General features: G+C 43.5%; 1 protein-coding gene across 3 annotated transcripts in view; it reads left to right on the forward strand.

Annotated features, from left to right (window-relative positions):
- The window catches only part of LOC134943894 (mas-related G-protein coupled receptor member H-like), a 33,136-nt gene extending 22,992 nt beyond the window's left edge, over nt 1-10,144 (forward strand). The window contains exons 2-3 of one of the 3 annotated variants that reach the window (XM_063932463.1): nt 4,460-4,653; nt 8,784-10,144. In XM_063932463.1, the coding sequence (XP_063788533.1) occupies nt 9,074-10,060 (987 nt within the window). In that variant the 5' untranslated portion in view covers nt 4,460-4,653; nt 8,784-9,073 and the 3' untranslated portion in view covers nt 10,061-10,144. Of the gene's footprint in view, nt 1-4,459; nt 4,654-7,778; nt 7,878-8,783 lie in introns of those variants that run through there. The other 2 variants (XM_063932464.1, XM_063932462.1) reach the window with 2 other exon arrangements.
- The last annotated feature ends 6,314 nt before the right edge of the window (nt 10,145-16,458 follow it).

A 16,458-nucleotide genomic window follows, 5' to 3' on the forward strand; every position in this document is an offset into this window, starting at 1 on the left:
GTCAGAAAAAGACTCACCAGTGTCCTAAAAAATGCAGTTGTACCCAATGTCCACTTAACCACGGACATGTGGACAAGTGGTGCAGGGCAGACTCAGGACTATATGACTGTGACAGCCCACTGGGTAGATGTATTGCCTCCCACTGCAAGAACAGCAGCGGCGGCACCAGTAGCAGCATCTCGCAAACGCCAACTCATTCCTAGGCAGGCTACGCTTTGTATCACCGCTTTCCAGAATAGGCACACAGCTGAAAACCTCTTACGGCAACTGAGGAAGATCATCGCAGAATGGCTTACCCCAATTGGACTCTCCTGGGGATTTGTGACATCGGACAAATTCCATCACGTCCCATGTTTTGCACATACCTTGAATTTGGTGGTGCAGAATTATTTAAAAAACGACAGGGGCGTGCAAGAGATGCTGTCGGTGGCCCGAAGAATTGCGGGCCACTTTCGGCATTCAGGCACCGCGTACAGAAGACTGGAGCACCACCAAACATTCCTGAACCTGCCCCGCCATCATCTGAAGCAAGAGGTGGTAACGAGGTGGAATTCAACCCTCTATATGCTTCAGAGTATGGAGGAGCAGCAAAAGGCCATTCAAGCCTATACATCTGGCCACGATATAGGCAAAGGAGGTGGAATGCACCTGACTCAAGCGCAGTGGAGAATGATTTCAACGTTGTGCAAGGTTCTGCAACCCTTTGAACTTGCCACACGTGAAGTCAGTTCAGACACTGCCAGCCTGAGTCAGGTCATTCCCCTCATCAGGCTTTTGCAGAAGAAGCTGGAGACATTGAAGGAGGAGCTAAATCAGAGTGATTCCGCTAGGCATGTGGGACTTGTGGATGGAGCCCTTAATTCGCTTAACCAGGATTCACGGGTGGTCAATCTGTTGAAATCAGAGCACTACATTTTGGCCACCGTGCTCGATCCTAGATTTAAAACCTACGTTGTATCTCTCTTTCCGGCAGACACAAATCTGCAGAGGTTCAAAGACCTGCTGGTGAGAAAATTGTCAAGTCAAGCGGAACGTGACCCGTCACCATCTCCTCCTTCACATTCTCTCGCAACTGGGGGTGCGAGGAAAAGGCTAAGAATTCCGAGCCCACCCACTGGCGGTGATGCAGGGCAGTCTGGAGCGAGTGCTGACATCAGGTCCGGACTGAAGGACCTGCCAACGATTACTGACATGTCGTCTACTGTCACTGCATATGATTCTGTCACCATTGAAAAAATGGTGGAGGATTATATGAGTGACCGCATCCAAGTAGGCACGTCAGTCAGTCCGTACGTATACTGGCAGGAAAAAGAGACAATTTGGAGGCCCTTGCACAAACTGGCTTTATTCTACCTAGGTTTCCCTCTCTCCAGTGTGTACTCCGAAAGAGTGTTTAGTGCAGCCGCTCACCTTGTCAGCAATCGGCGTACGAGGTTACTTCCAGAAAATGTGGAGAAGATGATGTTCATTAAAATGAATTATAATCAATTCCTCCGTGGAGACATTCACCAGCAGCAATTGCCTCCAGAAAGTACACGGGGACCTGAGATGGTGGATTCCAGTGGGGACGAATTAATAATCTGTGAGGAGGGGGATGTACACAGTGAAAGGGGTGAGGAATCGGAGGATGATGATGAGGTGGACATCTTTCCTCTGTAGAGCCAGTTTGTGCAAGGAGAGATTGATTGCTTCATTTTTGGTGGGGGCCCAAACCAACCAGTCACAGTCGTGTGGCAGACCCTGTCACTGAAATGATGGGTTCGTTAAAGTGTGCATGTCCTGTTTATACAACATAAGGGTGGGTGGGAGGGCCCAAGGACAATTCCATCTTGCACCTCTTTTTTATTTCATTTATTTTTGCATCATGTGCTGTTTGGGGAGTATTTTTTTGAAGTGCCATCCTGCCTGACACTGCAGTGCCACTCCTAGATGGGCCAGGTGTTTGTGTCGGCCACTTGTGTCGCTTAGCTTAGTCACACAGCGACCTTGGTGCGCTTCTTTTTTTCTTTGCATCATGTGCTGTTTGGGGACTATTTCTTTGAAGGGCCATCCTGCCTGACACTGAAGTGCCACTCCTAGATGGGCCAGGTGTTTGTGTCGGCCACTTGTGTCGCTTAGCTTAGCCATCCAGCGACCTCGGTGCAAATTTTAGGACTAAAAATAATATTGAGAGGTGTGAGGTGTTCAGAATAGACTGGAAATGAGTGGAAATTATGGTTATTGAGGTTAATAATACTTTGGGATCAAAATGACCCCCAAATTCTATGATTTAAGCTGTTTTTTAGGGTTTTTTTAAAAAAACACCCGAATCCAAAACACACCCGAATCCGACAAAAAAAATTCGGTGAGGTTTTGCCAAAACGCGTCCGAATCCAAAACACAGCCGCGGAACCGAACCCAAAACCAAAACACAAAACCCGAAAAATTTCTGGTGCACATCACTAGTATGTATGTATGTATGTATGTATGTATGTGTGTATGTATGTATGTATGTATGTATGTATGTGTGTGTGTTTGTATGCATGTATGTATGTATGTATGTATTGTATGTATGTATGTATGTGTGTGTGTGTGTGTGTGTATGTATGTATGTATGTATGTATGTATGTGTGTGGGTGTTTTTCTGTAAGTGTATGTGTGTACAGGAAGTGTGTATATGTATGAGTGTATATGTATGAGTGTGTATGTATGTATCTATGTATATATGTATGTATGTATGTATGTATGTGTGTGGGTGTCTTTCTGTAAGTGTATGTGTGTATTTATGTAAGTATTTATGTGTGTACGTACAGTATGTATGTATGTAAGTAAGTGTGTGGGTGTCTTTCTGTAAGTGTATGTATGTATGTATGTATGTATATGTGTATGTATGTATGTATGTATGTATGTTTGTTTGTATGTATATATGTATGTATGTGTGTGTGTGTGTGTGTGTGTGTGTGTGTGTGTGTCTTTCTGTAATTGTATGTGTGTACAGTAAGTGTGTATGTGTATCAGTGTGTATGTATGTGTGTGGGTGTCTCTCTGTAAGTGTATGTATGTATGTATGTATGTATTTATTTGTGTATGTATGTATGTATGTATGTTTGTGTGTGTCTTTCTATAATTGTATGTGTGTACAGTAAGTGTGTATGTGTATCAGTGTGTATGTATGTGTGTTAGTTCATTCACTCCTGTTCCCTCTTCCTATAATATCTTACCATCTATACTACGCCTGTCTGTACAGCCTATGGTACAGTATGGCTGATATTATTACAGTGTTGCTTCAGCCACCGGAACCCACAAACACTGTAACGTATGAGCAAACTGACAGGTGCCGACCTCATATATACAATCAGAGCTTTATATTATACGAGAGCCTCCTTTATCCGCAGCGCTCAGCCTGCAGCCATTCCGCCCTGGTCTGTATTACCTGGTTATGTAACATCTGTTAGGTGTATAACACAGATGATCTCTGCGTTAGTTTCATGGGTGAGGTCAGATCACGTCTTCACAATATGTATTTCCAGTTTCAGCTGTTACTATTGCCTAAAATATCACTGTGACACATATTACCCATTATTACGTAAGGTCCAGTGTACTCTATGCAGCTGAAAGTATATCTTATACCCTGCATGCGGAACTGTCTTCTTTCCCTGTCAGGCAACACATAGGCGTTTCTATAATGGTAGCCATGTCTGCGGTGCACAAGGGCCGACGTTGAACACACTGCACCCTTGTTTTAATAGTTACCTCCGAGCCCTGCTGTCGCGCCAAAAATCACAGCCAAAATGTCTGCCGCGCATGCATATTAGTAATTAGTCTCCGGAACATCGCAGGTTCCATGTTTCCGGAGACCTGCGCATATGCAGTAGACTCCGGCATGATGCGGCGGTCTGCTGCACCTTGCAGAGGAGGGGTCCACCGGTCTGCACACAAGCCCCCTCCTTTGTTAATCACCCCGGAAACAACAGAATGCAGAATAATGACTAAGAGTCTGATTCATGTTTGTAAGTAAAATAAAAAAGCCAGTAAGTTTGTGTCTGGAGGAACACACCATGTTGCCATGCAAGGGGAGCAAATACATGTATATTGTTTCTGTGCAGGGTAAATACTGGCTGCTTCTGCATGTAGCCCACAAATGTGAGACAGCTTTGTTTTTACACTGAAATGGAGATTTCAGTTTGAACACCCCCCAGCCAAATCTAATCTCTCTGCACATGTTACATCTGCCCCACCCTCTGCTGGGAATTCCTGCGCTCTCCATAAAGCAGTGCAGCGCACGGTGCAGCATGCCTGCAGTCATTGTACACTCGTTAAATAACCACTAACCACAGCTAATGGTGTCTACCTGTTATAAGCCGTGTTACTGTATTTTATTCTGACTGATAATTAGCAGAACAATTAGATTACTGTGGCAGCGCACATTCCAGGCATCCGTACACAGTGATTGCTGCTTTCATTAATGTATCTCTTTAAGTGCAAGTTTATATACGCCCAAGAAAGTATTATTCATGCGAGCCACAGGAGAGGGAACTTCAGAGGAGTCAGACGTCCGCATAATGAGCTGCTCAGTCCCAGCTGCTGTACTGCATAGATCCTGCTTCTATCCTTACATGCTGTAATATGGATCCATGTGCCCTGGACAAGCTCCTACGCATCCTACCTGCGCCGGTAAGTGACACCTTATATATTACACACTATCAATTGCCCCAGAGACTTCCCACTGCCCACAGGGGGGGGAAACTAAGAGCAACAGGAATGATGTGTCTGCAGTTATCACCCCATGAGATGTGGCAGCTGTATACAGTAGTGAGGCTGTCACACTAAATACAGGAGGAAACAGACTTGTGATTTGTCCGTGTCAGAGGGGGGATCTGACGTCTGTAATTTGGGGTGTTCCCCCGACTCCACATTGTGCAATTCCAGGATACTCTTGCAATTGATATTGGGGGGTAATTCTGAGTTGATCGCAGCAGGAACTTTTTTAGCAGTTGGGCAAAACCATGTGCACTGCAGGGGAGGCAGATATAACATGTGCAGAGAGAGATAGATTTGGGTGTGGTGAGTTCAATCTGCAATCTAATTTGCAGTGTAAAAATAAAGCAGCCAGTATTTACCCTGCACAGAAACAATATAACCCACCCAAATCTAACTCTCTCTGCACATGTTACATCTGCCCCCCTGCAGTGCACATGGTTTTGCCCAACTGCTTACAAAGTTCCTGCTGCGATCAACTCAGAATTACCCCCATTATCCTTACAAAAGGTTTTAAGGAATTCTGTAATGCTGCAACATTCGGTACCTGTATGATAGATCAGCAATTTATTGGTCAATTGGTCGACACCGTATGGCCGACAGTGCTGAAGTTTGACAGCTTCAAAAGGTCAACATGACAAGTGTTGGCACATAAATGGTCGACACATGTTTGTTGGGGATTCCACATGTATTTTCAGCATTTGCTTGATTTACTATCCACGTGGACATCTACTGGGAATAGTAACGTGTGAGGAGCGCAGTGGTTACCGGACAGAGGCGCAGATTGGAATGGCAGGGCAATTCATGCAGTTTCCATGAGCGTTTGTGGGTGGTGGTGACTGTGTGGTGGCTACCAAAATTAGGTATGTCATGGGCGAGTCAGTGTCAGCAACTGTGTTCTGCATCTTCTGTATGACAGGTGCAATGTGTGATGGCGCGGCCAATGGCGGGACAACAGTGCGTCTTCATTTGTACATCTTCTGATTCACACCACAGCCTGTGGCTGTCTCCTTTCGATAACCATTGGCCGTGGCATTAACATAAAGGCTCAGTAGCGGCACTAACAAAATCACAGCCGCTGCTATAAAAGCCCCTATTTCTGAATCAGCCCCCTCAATAAGGTGACCAGTCTTGGTACCACAAATACAGATATATAAAATGGAAGTTGCCCAATAAACTTAGTAATACCCCTCAGGTGCCACCAAGGGGCATTAGCAATAAGATGTGAACACTACATGATCATAAATAATTCAGAGATCTTAGTTACATATATTTGCAAAGATATGGTAAGCCTCCAGGCCAACATCAAGGCTTCTCTGATACTGGAGGTCCCTAACACTGCATGATAACAGCACCCACTATAGGCCATATAATTGTCTACTGTAAGGCCATATGATAATAGCACATACACAAATATGTCTAAATTGAGAGCCAACTTGCCTGGATGGAGTCACCCCTAGGTCCTCCAGATGGCACTACAAGACCCAGCATGCTCTCCAAATGCTGATCCCCTCTGTGCATCTCAGAACTGCAACATAATATGGCAGCTGCTCAATCAACTTAGTAATACCCCTCAGATGCTGAAGGGGAGGGGTTGTTCTAAACAAGAAAAATACACAAAACAGATTTTCCCCAGCACACCGAGGGGCATTAGCAATGAGATTCTTTGCAAATATATGTAACTAAGATCTCTGAAATCTTGCTGATACCCCTCAGCGCGTGGGGTAGATTCACTAACGTTTCTAAAAAAAAAAAAAATGCAGGTGTTGCACATAGCAACCAATCAGATTTTAACTATCACTCCTCCATTGCATTCTAGAAAATGATAGACAGAATCTGATTGGTTTGCTATGGGGAACGCCCAAGAACGGTATAGCAGAGGAGGCAGCCATTTTCCCTGTGATTTTTGCCACAACTGCAGTGCTGACACATGACTCCAGAAAGGTAAACATGTGTGCAGCGTGTGTGGTGTGGGGCCCCCTGGACCTATTATGGATACACCAATGGCAACGCCTCCACTCGTCTATTTTAGTAAATCTACTCCTTAGAGTAAGTCAATATTCCATTCAGCTATATATAGGTGTATTGGTGTTTCTATAATGGGTGCAGGGTGTGCAGTGCATGTAGGCCCCTGGTTCTGGTAGGGGGGGAGGTCCCACCCTGCACACCATGCAGCCATATAATAATACTTAGAGCTCTGGAGATCCACATCAGCCTTTTTCTTGGTGATTTGCACATGTGCATTAGAGAAGTCACCGGTGTGGGCGCATGTTCCCAGAGACCTGCAGATGAGGATGGGGCCCATACGGAGCTGCAGACAGGCCGTCTCATCTCTTGCACCATCCATGTACAGGAGGTGTCCTTGGATATAATCTTCTTCTTATGGTCACTCTCTCCAAAGGACATTAACATGAAGAATGAGCTCCTATAGTGTAATAACTCAGTGCATCTGATAGTGTCACCCCGTGCAAAGGCCATAGTGATTCTTCATCCACCGTTAAAGTTGGGATAATGTACAGAAGAGGTGATACAGTATGACACCCTTCAGTTATGGCACTCACAAAATGCTCATGAAAATCAGTCTCTCACAGTTCTCAGAACCTTCAACCCTCATACACACTGGAGCTCCGAACTGGGACCTAGAGGAAGAGTAAAATACTACATAGTGTAGTTCTGTATAATATGATATCTATATATACAGGACAGAGGAACAGAATACAATGGTGGCTGTAAAATGGCCTCCTACCAAATCTCTGATGCAAGATAGACCTCTATAGGTCACAATGCATTGGTTGATGGGAGCTGCGTGTGCTGTGGTCTCCATCAGGAATAAGAGCAGGTTTGTGCCTGTCATCTACACAGGGATGCAGATATCTTCCAAGGTGTTTGAAGGACCAGAAATTTGGTAGGAGGATATTGTACCAATATTCTTGATTATGTCTCTGTGAGCTGTAATGTAAATGTCATGTTATACAGAACTACACTATAGAGTATTTTACTCTTCTTTTTCTTCTCTTTTTGGTCCCAATTTGGAGGTGAAAGTGTCTAAAGATTGAACAGTCTGAAAAGTGAGAGAGATTAATTGATAGGCTCATTTATCACATGGATTTTGTGAGTGATACATTAGCTCAACTTTTAAGGTAGGTGGAGGTTCACATACTGTCCGGTATATTGCATGTGAGTAGGGTGATACTCATTTGGTTGACTTCAGTCCAGGCCTCTTAGATGCACTCACAAGGTGAAATCTTTCTATTTTGCAAATGGGTTAGATATAAGCTCAATGCTCCTCAGTTTGTAGGAACCTCCAAATGACATATCACTGTCTTGAAGCACCTGACCCTAGATTGTAGATTCAGAGTACAATTATGTACAGTTTAAAAAAAGAAGTCATTTCTAAGGCGTTGCAGGAGAGCTGATACACCTCTACCTCAAAAGCATGTGCACCTTGTTTTCAGTAAGTCTTCATCGGTATGTGCTTCTTGCTGCCCTATTACAGGTGCTCCAACTAACAGGCGCAAATGGCGTTACTGTATAAGCCGTATTTGCACGAAAACACCATTTACTGTACTCTGCCTACGTGATAACGCCCCCGTTCCACTTCTCCAGTCATGAGGTGTCTGTCATATTTGCAAAAGGCATTCAATTCTTCAGGTGCATATTGACTTGCCTTAGTATTCTGGGCGTGTACAATATGAACTTACACAGGATAAGCTACGCAATCTGTCATAGTACTCGGTGTGCAGCAGCCCCTAATTATGCATGAATGATATCACTCTTAATATGAGTCATCACAATAATATTATACTGAGACTTTATCCTCCTTTGTGGTGCATTTCCTATGGCTAGCAATATGTGTCATATAAAGAGGGTTTTGAGACAAGAGTCTTTGAGACACATAGAGAAAAGCTGTAACCCTTTGTGCAACCCTATGGGTCTTTCATAGTAACTACTGGGTCTGATGTGCAACAAAAGTGAATTATGAACACAAACAAGAAGTCTCTGTTATTAATCTATCATTCTTTTTTCTCTAATTGGTGCATTCACAGGGCATGGTGGACTATCACTTCATTTGCAGGACGGGAGAATAAGATGAAAAGATTTTCAGGCATGTCCAACAAATTAAAGAAGAAATGGTAAAATGAAGATGTCAGCATCCATTAGCAGATAGCAGCATTTGTGGTTTTAAGACGGGAGCCACCATCGGATCCACCGAGGGAGAGGACTGAAAACAGTGCTCACGTTGACAAAGTTTGTATCTCACAACTGTACTCTGTTGTCTGTTACACAGGGGAATGAAAATATTCACAATATAAGAGGCTGTAATAATAAATGAATAATGTCCTTCAACTTGTCATTGAATCACACCAAACTGCCACCTCAACCCAACCATACAGCCATAGACTACTCTTTGTTCACCATACCAATCACGCTGTGCCTACTCTCGGCCCTTATCTCCCTCATTGGTCTCGTTGGAAACGGAATCACAATTTATCTCTTCTGCTTTCGTTTAAGACTGAACAAGTCCACCGTCTACATTCTCAACCTAGCTATAGCTGACTTCATCTTTGTCCTCGGATGCTGTACGGTCTCATTCTACTTGCTGTGCTTGTACAATGGAATTTATTCATCAACTCAGAGCGATACGATCTTCAGCGGGTTTGGGGAATTGCTGAATGGTTTTGGGTTCAACTCTAGTCTCTTCTTCCTTGGCACCCTCAGCATGGAGAGGTGTCTGTTGGTTTGCTTTCCTATTTGGTACAAATGCCGAAGACCAGAGAACTTGTCAGCCATCATGTGTGCCATAATATGGGTCTTGTCCCTGCTGATTACCATACTGGAGAGGTTTATCCTTCCTGAGCACCGATCGACTGTTTACATAGTCACGTCGGTAGTGTTCCTCATGCTGGTTCTTCTCATGGTGGGTTCCAGCGTGGTCCTTTGCATTGAGATCCAGAAGAGCTCAGAACAGTGTCGCCCCTTGAAACTCTACATTGTTGTTGTAGCCACTGTCATCTGTTTCCTCATTTCACTGGTCCCGGCACGGGTTGTGAGGTTATTGTATTTCTTTGCTATCATCCCCACAGGACGCACTAGAGCCATCTCCTATATTGTGATCTTCTTGTGCTCGGCCTTGAATTCTACTATCAATCCATATATCTATATAGTTGTGGGTAGGTGGGAAAAGGGGGTTTCTACCGTGCAGGCCTTTGAGTCAGTCTTCAAAGAGGGGAACAAGAAGCCATCTGAGGGAGACGACACCACGGAAAGCCAACTGACTGACAGTGACCATAAACTAGACGCCTTGGAAATCCATTTCTCCTAGCTGTTACATTTTGCTTTCAATACAGTTACAGTGTTGTCATTTCTCTTTGGTAATGCACTTATTAAATCTAAATGTAAACTATGATTGAAATTTGATCTAATTAATGTTATTAAAATACACTATCACTATTATCCAGCTATAACCCAAGATCTAAGAAGATTTCAAGGGACGTTTTGCATGTGATGCTGAGGGATGAGCAGAAATGTGTTATTTATCAGATACAGATGTAGATAGGCTCATTGTGGCTACATCTAGGCACAAATGCGCCTTGTTTGCCGTGACCACATGCATGCCTGGCGTGTGCGTCCGTCTTAGTCACGCCTGCTCCTATTAAGAATGAATTTAACGACAACTGCCGCAGGTAGGCACTGCCGGGCATGGGCGCGAGTAGGTGCTCCGGGCGTGCACGTATTGCCACGATGGAGCCACGATGAGCATGGCTACATCTGTAATACAGTCATGATGGGGAAATGAAGAAAAATATATAAGAACCACTTGGTCCATCTAGTCTGCCCTTTTTTAACCTTTAGGTAATCTTAACCCTATTTGATCCTTAGTTCTTTGTAACGATATTCATACTGTATGCCATGTTTAAATTGCTCTACTGACTTAGCCTTTACCACCTCTGATGAGAGGCTATTCCACTTGTCCACTACACTTTCTGTGAAGTAGTATTTTCTTAAATTCCCCCTGAACCTCCCTACATTCTCAGTGCATGTCCTCGTGTCCTAATACTTGTTTTCCTTTGAAGAATGTTTCCCTCCTTTCAATATATCAAGGGTTTTAATAAAGTCCAGGAGGGAAACATTCTTCAAATGAAGAGAAGCAATAGGACACGAGGACATGCACTGAGACTGGAGGGGGGAGGTTCAGAGGAAATTTAAGGAAAAATTACTTCACAGAAAGGGTAGTGGACAAGTGGAATAGCCTTCCATCAGAGGTGGTAGAGGCTAAGACAGTAGAGTAATGTAAACATGCATGGGATAGACATAAGGATATACTTACACAGAATTAAGATACAAATAAGGTTTGAGGAGAAAATATTGTCAAAAAAGAGGCAGACTAGATGGGCCAAGTGGTTCTTATCTGCCGTCAAATTCTATGTTTCTATATTTCTATGTTTAGTAAAATTAGTACCGCTGAGCAACAGACATCCACGCGTGTGAAGCCACGGGAAAACGATAGTCAGGGGCGGGATGTAATCAAGTCCTAGTTCAGCGGATGTCTTTTACAAGACATCCAAGTTCGGCTGTCATCCCGCACGGAATCTATGGAGTTTGGGAAGCAAGATGAGATTCCAGAGAATGCTTCCAGCTTCAGAAGCTGTGGAACGTCTGGTAGTATGAGAGAGAAAGTTCAATGGACAAAAGTATGATGAGTGTGAATGAGAGACGCAGATCTTGTGCAGAGCGTAGAGGAAAAGTTGGAATATATGTTGAGAACAGTATCAAAAATTTACTTTCTGTATGTTACTGCAGTTGTACTTATATATTAGCAGTTATTTATATAGCGCACACATATTCCACAGCGCTCTACAAAGAATATTTGCCCATTCACGTCAATCCCTGCACCAGTGGAGCTTACACGCTATATTCCCTACCACATGCCCTCATGCGAACACACAATTGGGTTGTATTTCTTGATGGTTGCCAAGTAGCCTACCAGTACATTTCTGGAACATGGGAGGAAACCGGAGTATCGGGTGGAAACCTGTGTATATGTGGAGAGATCATTCAGACTCCCACAGATTGCGGCTCTGGTGGGAAGAATGGAACCCAAGACCTCAATACTGCGAGTTACTATTGCTAACCAGACGTCCTATGTAATATGTTTGTCTAAGTATTTTAGCAGTAAAACGTTAGTAGAGGAATTTTATATTTTATTAGGTACTGTACAATACACTCAGTCAATGTATTACAGGTTGAGTATCCCATATCCAAATATTCCGAAATACGGAATATTCCGAAATACGGACTTTTTTGAGTGAGAGTGAGATAGTGAAACCTTTGTTTTCTGATGGCTCAATGTAACAAACTTTGTTTAATACACAAAGTTATTAAAAATATTGTATTAAATGACCCTCAGGCTGTGTGTATAAGGTGTATATGAAACAAAAATGAATTGTGTGAATGTACACACACTTTGTTTAATGCACAAAGTTATAAAAAATATTGGCTACAATTACCTTCAGGCTGTGTGTATAAGGTGTATATGTAACATAAATACATTCTGTGCTTAGATTTAGGTCCCATCACCATGATATCTCATTATGGTATGCAATTATTCCAAAATACGGAAAAATCCCATATCCAAAATACCTCTGGTCCCAAGCATTTTGGATAAGGGATACTCAACCTGTACTGATAAAACAGCAGCATGGCCATGGAAGAATGTTTTACAAGGTCATTACAACACTCTAGATGCTGCATTCACAATATAGTAGATGCTGGGGGTCATTCCGAGTTGTTAGCTCGTTATTTTTTTCTCGCAACGGAGCGATTAGTCGCTAATGCGCATGCGCAATGTCCGCAGTGCGACTGCGCCAAGTAAATTTGCTATGCAGTTAGGTTTTTTACTCACGGCATTACGAGGTTTTTTCTTCGTTCTGGTGTTCGTAATGTGATTGACAGGAAGTGGGTGTTTCTGGGCGGAAACTTGCCGTTTTATGGGTGTGTGTGAAAAAATGCTACCGTTTCTGGGAAAAACGCGGGAGTGGCTGGAGAAACGGAGGAGTGTCTGGGTGAACGCTGGGTGTGTTTGTGATGTCAAACCAGGAACGACAAGCACTGAACTGATCGCAGATGCCGAGTAAGTCTGGAGCTACTCAGAAACTGCTAAGAAGTGTCTATTCGCAATTCTGCTAATCTTTCGTTCGCAATTTTAATAAGCTAAGATTCACTCCCAGTAGGCGGCGGCTTAGCGTGTGCAAAGCTGCTAAAAGCAGCTTGCGAGCGAACAACTCGGAATGACCCCCACTGACTGAATGTGGGGAACAAAGGACAGATGTTGGTCAGTGATGACACCTGCGGAGACAGCATTAAGGATAGGCTATGTTTGCATTGCAGATAGACAGAGAGGTAGCAGGTGGCCGGTTTCTCTTGACTGCTTAGAAATTTTAAAGTAGGATGTTTGACATTGGGTTCGAGGTGACCAAAGAACATGAAGAACGAAATGACAGAGAGACATTCAGTAATGGTAGCGCGGGATCCAGGGAGGAGAGACAGATATGGGTATTGCTGCATACAGATAACACTGAAATGCAAAGGCTCTTAATATCTTGGGTACTATAACCACCAAAATAAATTGAAGCCTTTATACTGTACGTATACCAAATGTGGAATATTTACCAGAGGGCATAAATAGGAACAGACTCTTCCTCTACTACATCCAGTTCTACACATTGATTGCACAGCTATTTGGGTGACTATATATACTTTAATGAATTGTACAATTTTTATTGTTTACTAAAAAGTTTTATATTCCTATCTATATAATGTCATATTTATTACAGTAACCACGAAAGTTTTAGCACTGACACTTAATTATTTTTCTTGTACGCTAGTGGCAGTGACTTCCCTAGTTTTGTGGTACTCTGATATTTATTGCTTATCAAAGCGATACATATCGGAGAGCCCAAATTATACCATGGTTTACGACCTTCACATCCTCCCCAGCAGTGGGCCTAATTCAGTCATGATCGCTGTTCTGCAAAATCGCAAGGCGGACGATTATCGATCAACTGCGCATGCGTACATATCGTAGTGCGCAGGCGCGAGGCCAAACTGCGAAAAAATCCAGTGACTTATTTGATCAGGGCCGTTTTCTGGAAGTGTCAGGAAAAACGCAGGGCGGGTGTGTGACGTCAGCTCCGGATCCGATCAGCCTGTTTCTATGGCACTGTAGGAGTAAGTCCTGGGCTGCGCACAGACTGCGCACACTGGAAAAATCATTCCATGGTGAGTGAGTTGCGAATGGATTTGCAGCTTACCGCCATTCGTAGAGCTTTTCATAAGGCGTACGCAGACTTGCACGGGGCGGGGTTTCACCCTGTCTGGGCGGCCACTATCGAATCGCACACCTCTGCAAATTCACAGTGGAGCAATCAGGTCTGAATTAGGCCCAATGTCCACTTGTAAATGTGTGGCCTAAATATGCAGGAGCTCAATTCTTTTTTTGTATAATCAGTTTTTTATTAAGGGTTTTAAAAGACATGAACAAAGAAAGAAAAACACCTATGCTGTTACAAATACAGAAACACCGACACAAATAAAACTAATAAACACAAATCAAATTGTACAAATGTCAAAAGAAGAGGTAGCAAACCTGCAGAAGTGAATGGAAGCGTCAGAGGTAATATATACCAAATATGCAGGCAGTTAGAGTTTAACATCCGAGGAGCAGGGTATACTCCAAAGAATATATCGCAGGGAGATCTAGCTATGTCTGCGAGAGAACTGTGTTGCACAGCAGCAGTTAAAGGTATTCTCATACATAAGGAACATAGGGGGTCATTCCGAGTTTTTCGCTCATTGCTGATTTTCGCTACGGAGCAATTAGTTGCAAAATGCGCATGCGCATGGTTCACAGCGCGCCTGTGCTAAGTTATTTAACACAAAACTATGCTATTTTACTCACGACTTAACAAAGCTTTTCAATCGCTCTGATGATCGCAGTGTGATTGACAGGAAGTGGGTGTTTCTGGGCGGAAACTGGCCGTTTTAAGGGAGTGCGCCAAAAAACGCAAGCGTGCCAACTGAAAACGTAGGAGTGGCTGGAAAAACGGGGGAGCGGCTGGGCGAACGCAGGGCGCGTTTGTGACGTCAAACCAGGAACTAAACGGACTGAGGTGATCGCAATCTAGGAGTAAGTCTGGAGCTACTCAGAAACTGCGGGGAAATACTTAATAGCAAATTTGCTAATCTTTTGTTAGCAAATCTGCTTAGCTAAGAAATACTCCCAGTAGGCGGCGGCTTAGCGTGTGCAATGCTGCTAAAAGCAGTTAGCGAGCGAACAACTCGGAATGACCCCCATGAGGCCTAATTCTGAGTTGATCGCTGCATCAAATTTGTGAGCAGTTGGGCAAAACCATGTGCACTGCAGGTGGGGCAGATGTAACATGTGCAGAGAGAGTTAGATTTGGGTGGGGTGTGTTCAAACTGAAACCTAAATTGCAGTGTAAAAATAAAGCAGCCAGTATTTACCCTGCACAGAAACAAAATAACCCACCCAAATCTAACTCTCTCTGCAAATGTTATATCTGCCCCCCCTGCAGTGCACATGGTTTTGCCCAATTGCTAACAAACTTGCTGCTGCGATCAACTCAGAATCACCCCCATGAAGACTAATAGAGGAACAGAATAGGAGCGCCGGAAGGCAACAAGGGTAGAAGTAAAGAGAAGTAGGACGTAAGAAAAGGAGAGAGAAAGAAAAAGGGGAGTAAGAGAAGTAGGACGTAAGAAAAGGAGAGAGAAAGAAAAAGGGGAGTAAGAGAAGTAGGACGTAAGAAAAGGAGAGAGAAAGAAAAAGGGGAGTAAGAGAAGTAGGACGTAAGAAAAGGAGAGAGAAAGAAAAAGGGGAGTAAGAGAGTAGGACGTAAGAAAAGGAGAGAGAAAGAAAAAGGGGAGTAAGAGAAGTAGGACGTAAGAAAAGGAGAGAGAAAGAAAAAGGGGAGTAAGAGAAGTAGGACGTAAGAAAAGGAGAGAGAAAGAAAAAGGGGAGTAAGAGAAGTAGGACGTAAGAAAAGGAGAGAGAAAGAAAAAGGGGAGTAAGAGAGTAGGACGTAAGAAAAGGAGAGAGAAAGAAAAAGGGGAGTAAGAGAAGTAGGACGTAAGAAAAGGAGAGAGAAAGAAAAAGGGGAGTAAGAGAAGTAGGACGTAAGAAAAGGAGAGAGAAAGAAAAAGGGGAGTAAGAGAAGTAGGACGTAAGAAAAGGAGAGAGAAAGAAAAAGGGGGGTAAGAGAAGTAGGACGTAAGAAAAGGAGAGAGAAAGAAAAAGGGGAGTAAGAGAAGTAGGACGTAAGAAAAGGAGAGAGAAAGAAAAAGGGGGGTAAGAGAAGTAGGACGTAAGAAAAGGAGAGAGAAAGAAAAAGGGGAGTAAGAGAAGTAGGATGTAAGAAAAGGAGAGAGAAAGAAAAAGGGGAGTAAGAGAAGTAGGATGTAAGAAAAGGAGAGAGAAAGAAAAAGTGGAGTAAGAGAAGTAGGAGGTGCCACTTAGCAAGTTTTGGGAGACAGAGAAATAAGGATATTAATTACTATCCAAGGGAGTGGCTAAGTAGGCCTGGGAAGTCTTGGACTCCAGCCAAGGGGACCATGTGGAATCAAATTCACGAGACTTGCCTATCGATGAGAGGAACAGATCCTCCATTCTCATGAAATAATCAAGTTTATTGAACCACGCAC

The sequence above is a fragment of the Pseudophryne corroboree genome, chromosome 7, assembly GCF_028390025.1.
Source record: "Pseudophryne corroboree isolate aPseCor3 chromosome 7, aPseCor3.hap2, whole genome shotgun sequence".
NCBI lineage: Eukaryota > Metazoa > Chordata > Amphibia > Anura > Myobatrachidae > Pseudophryne > Pseudophryne corroboree.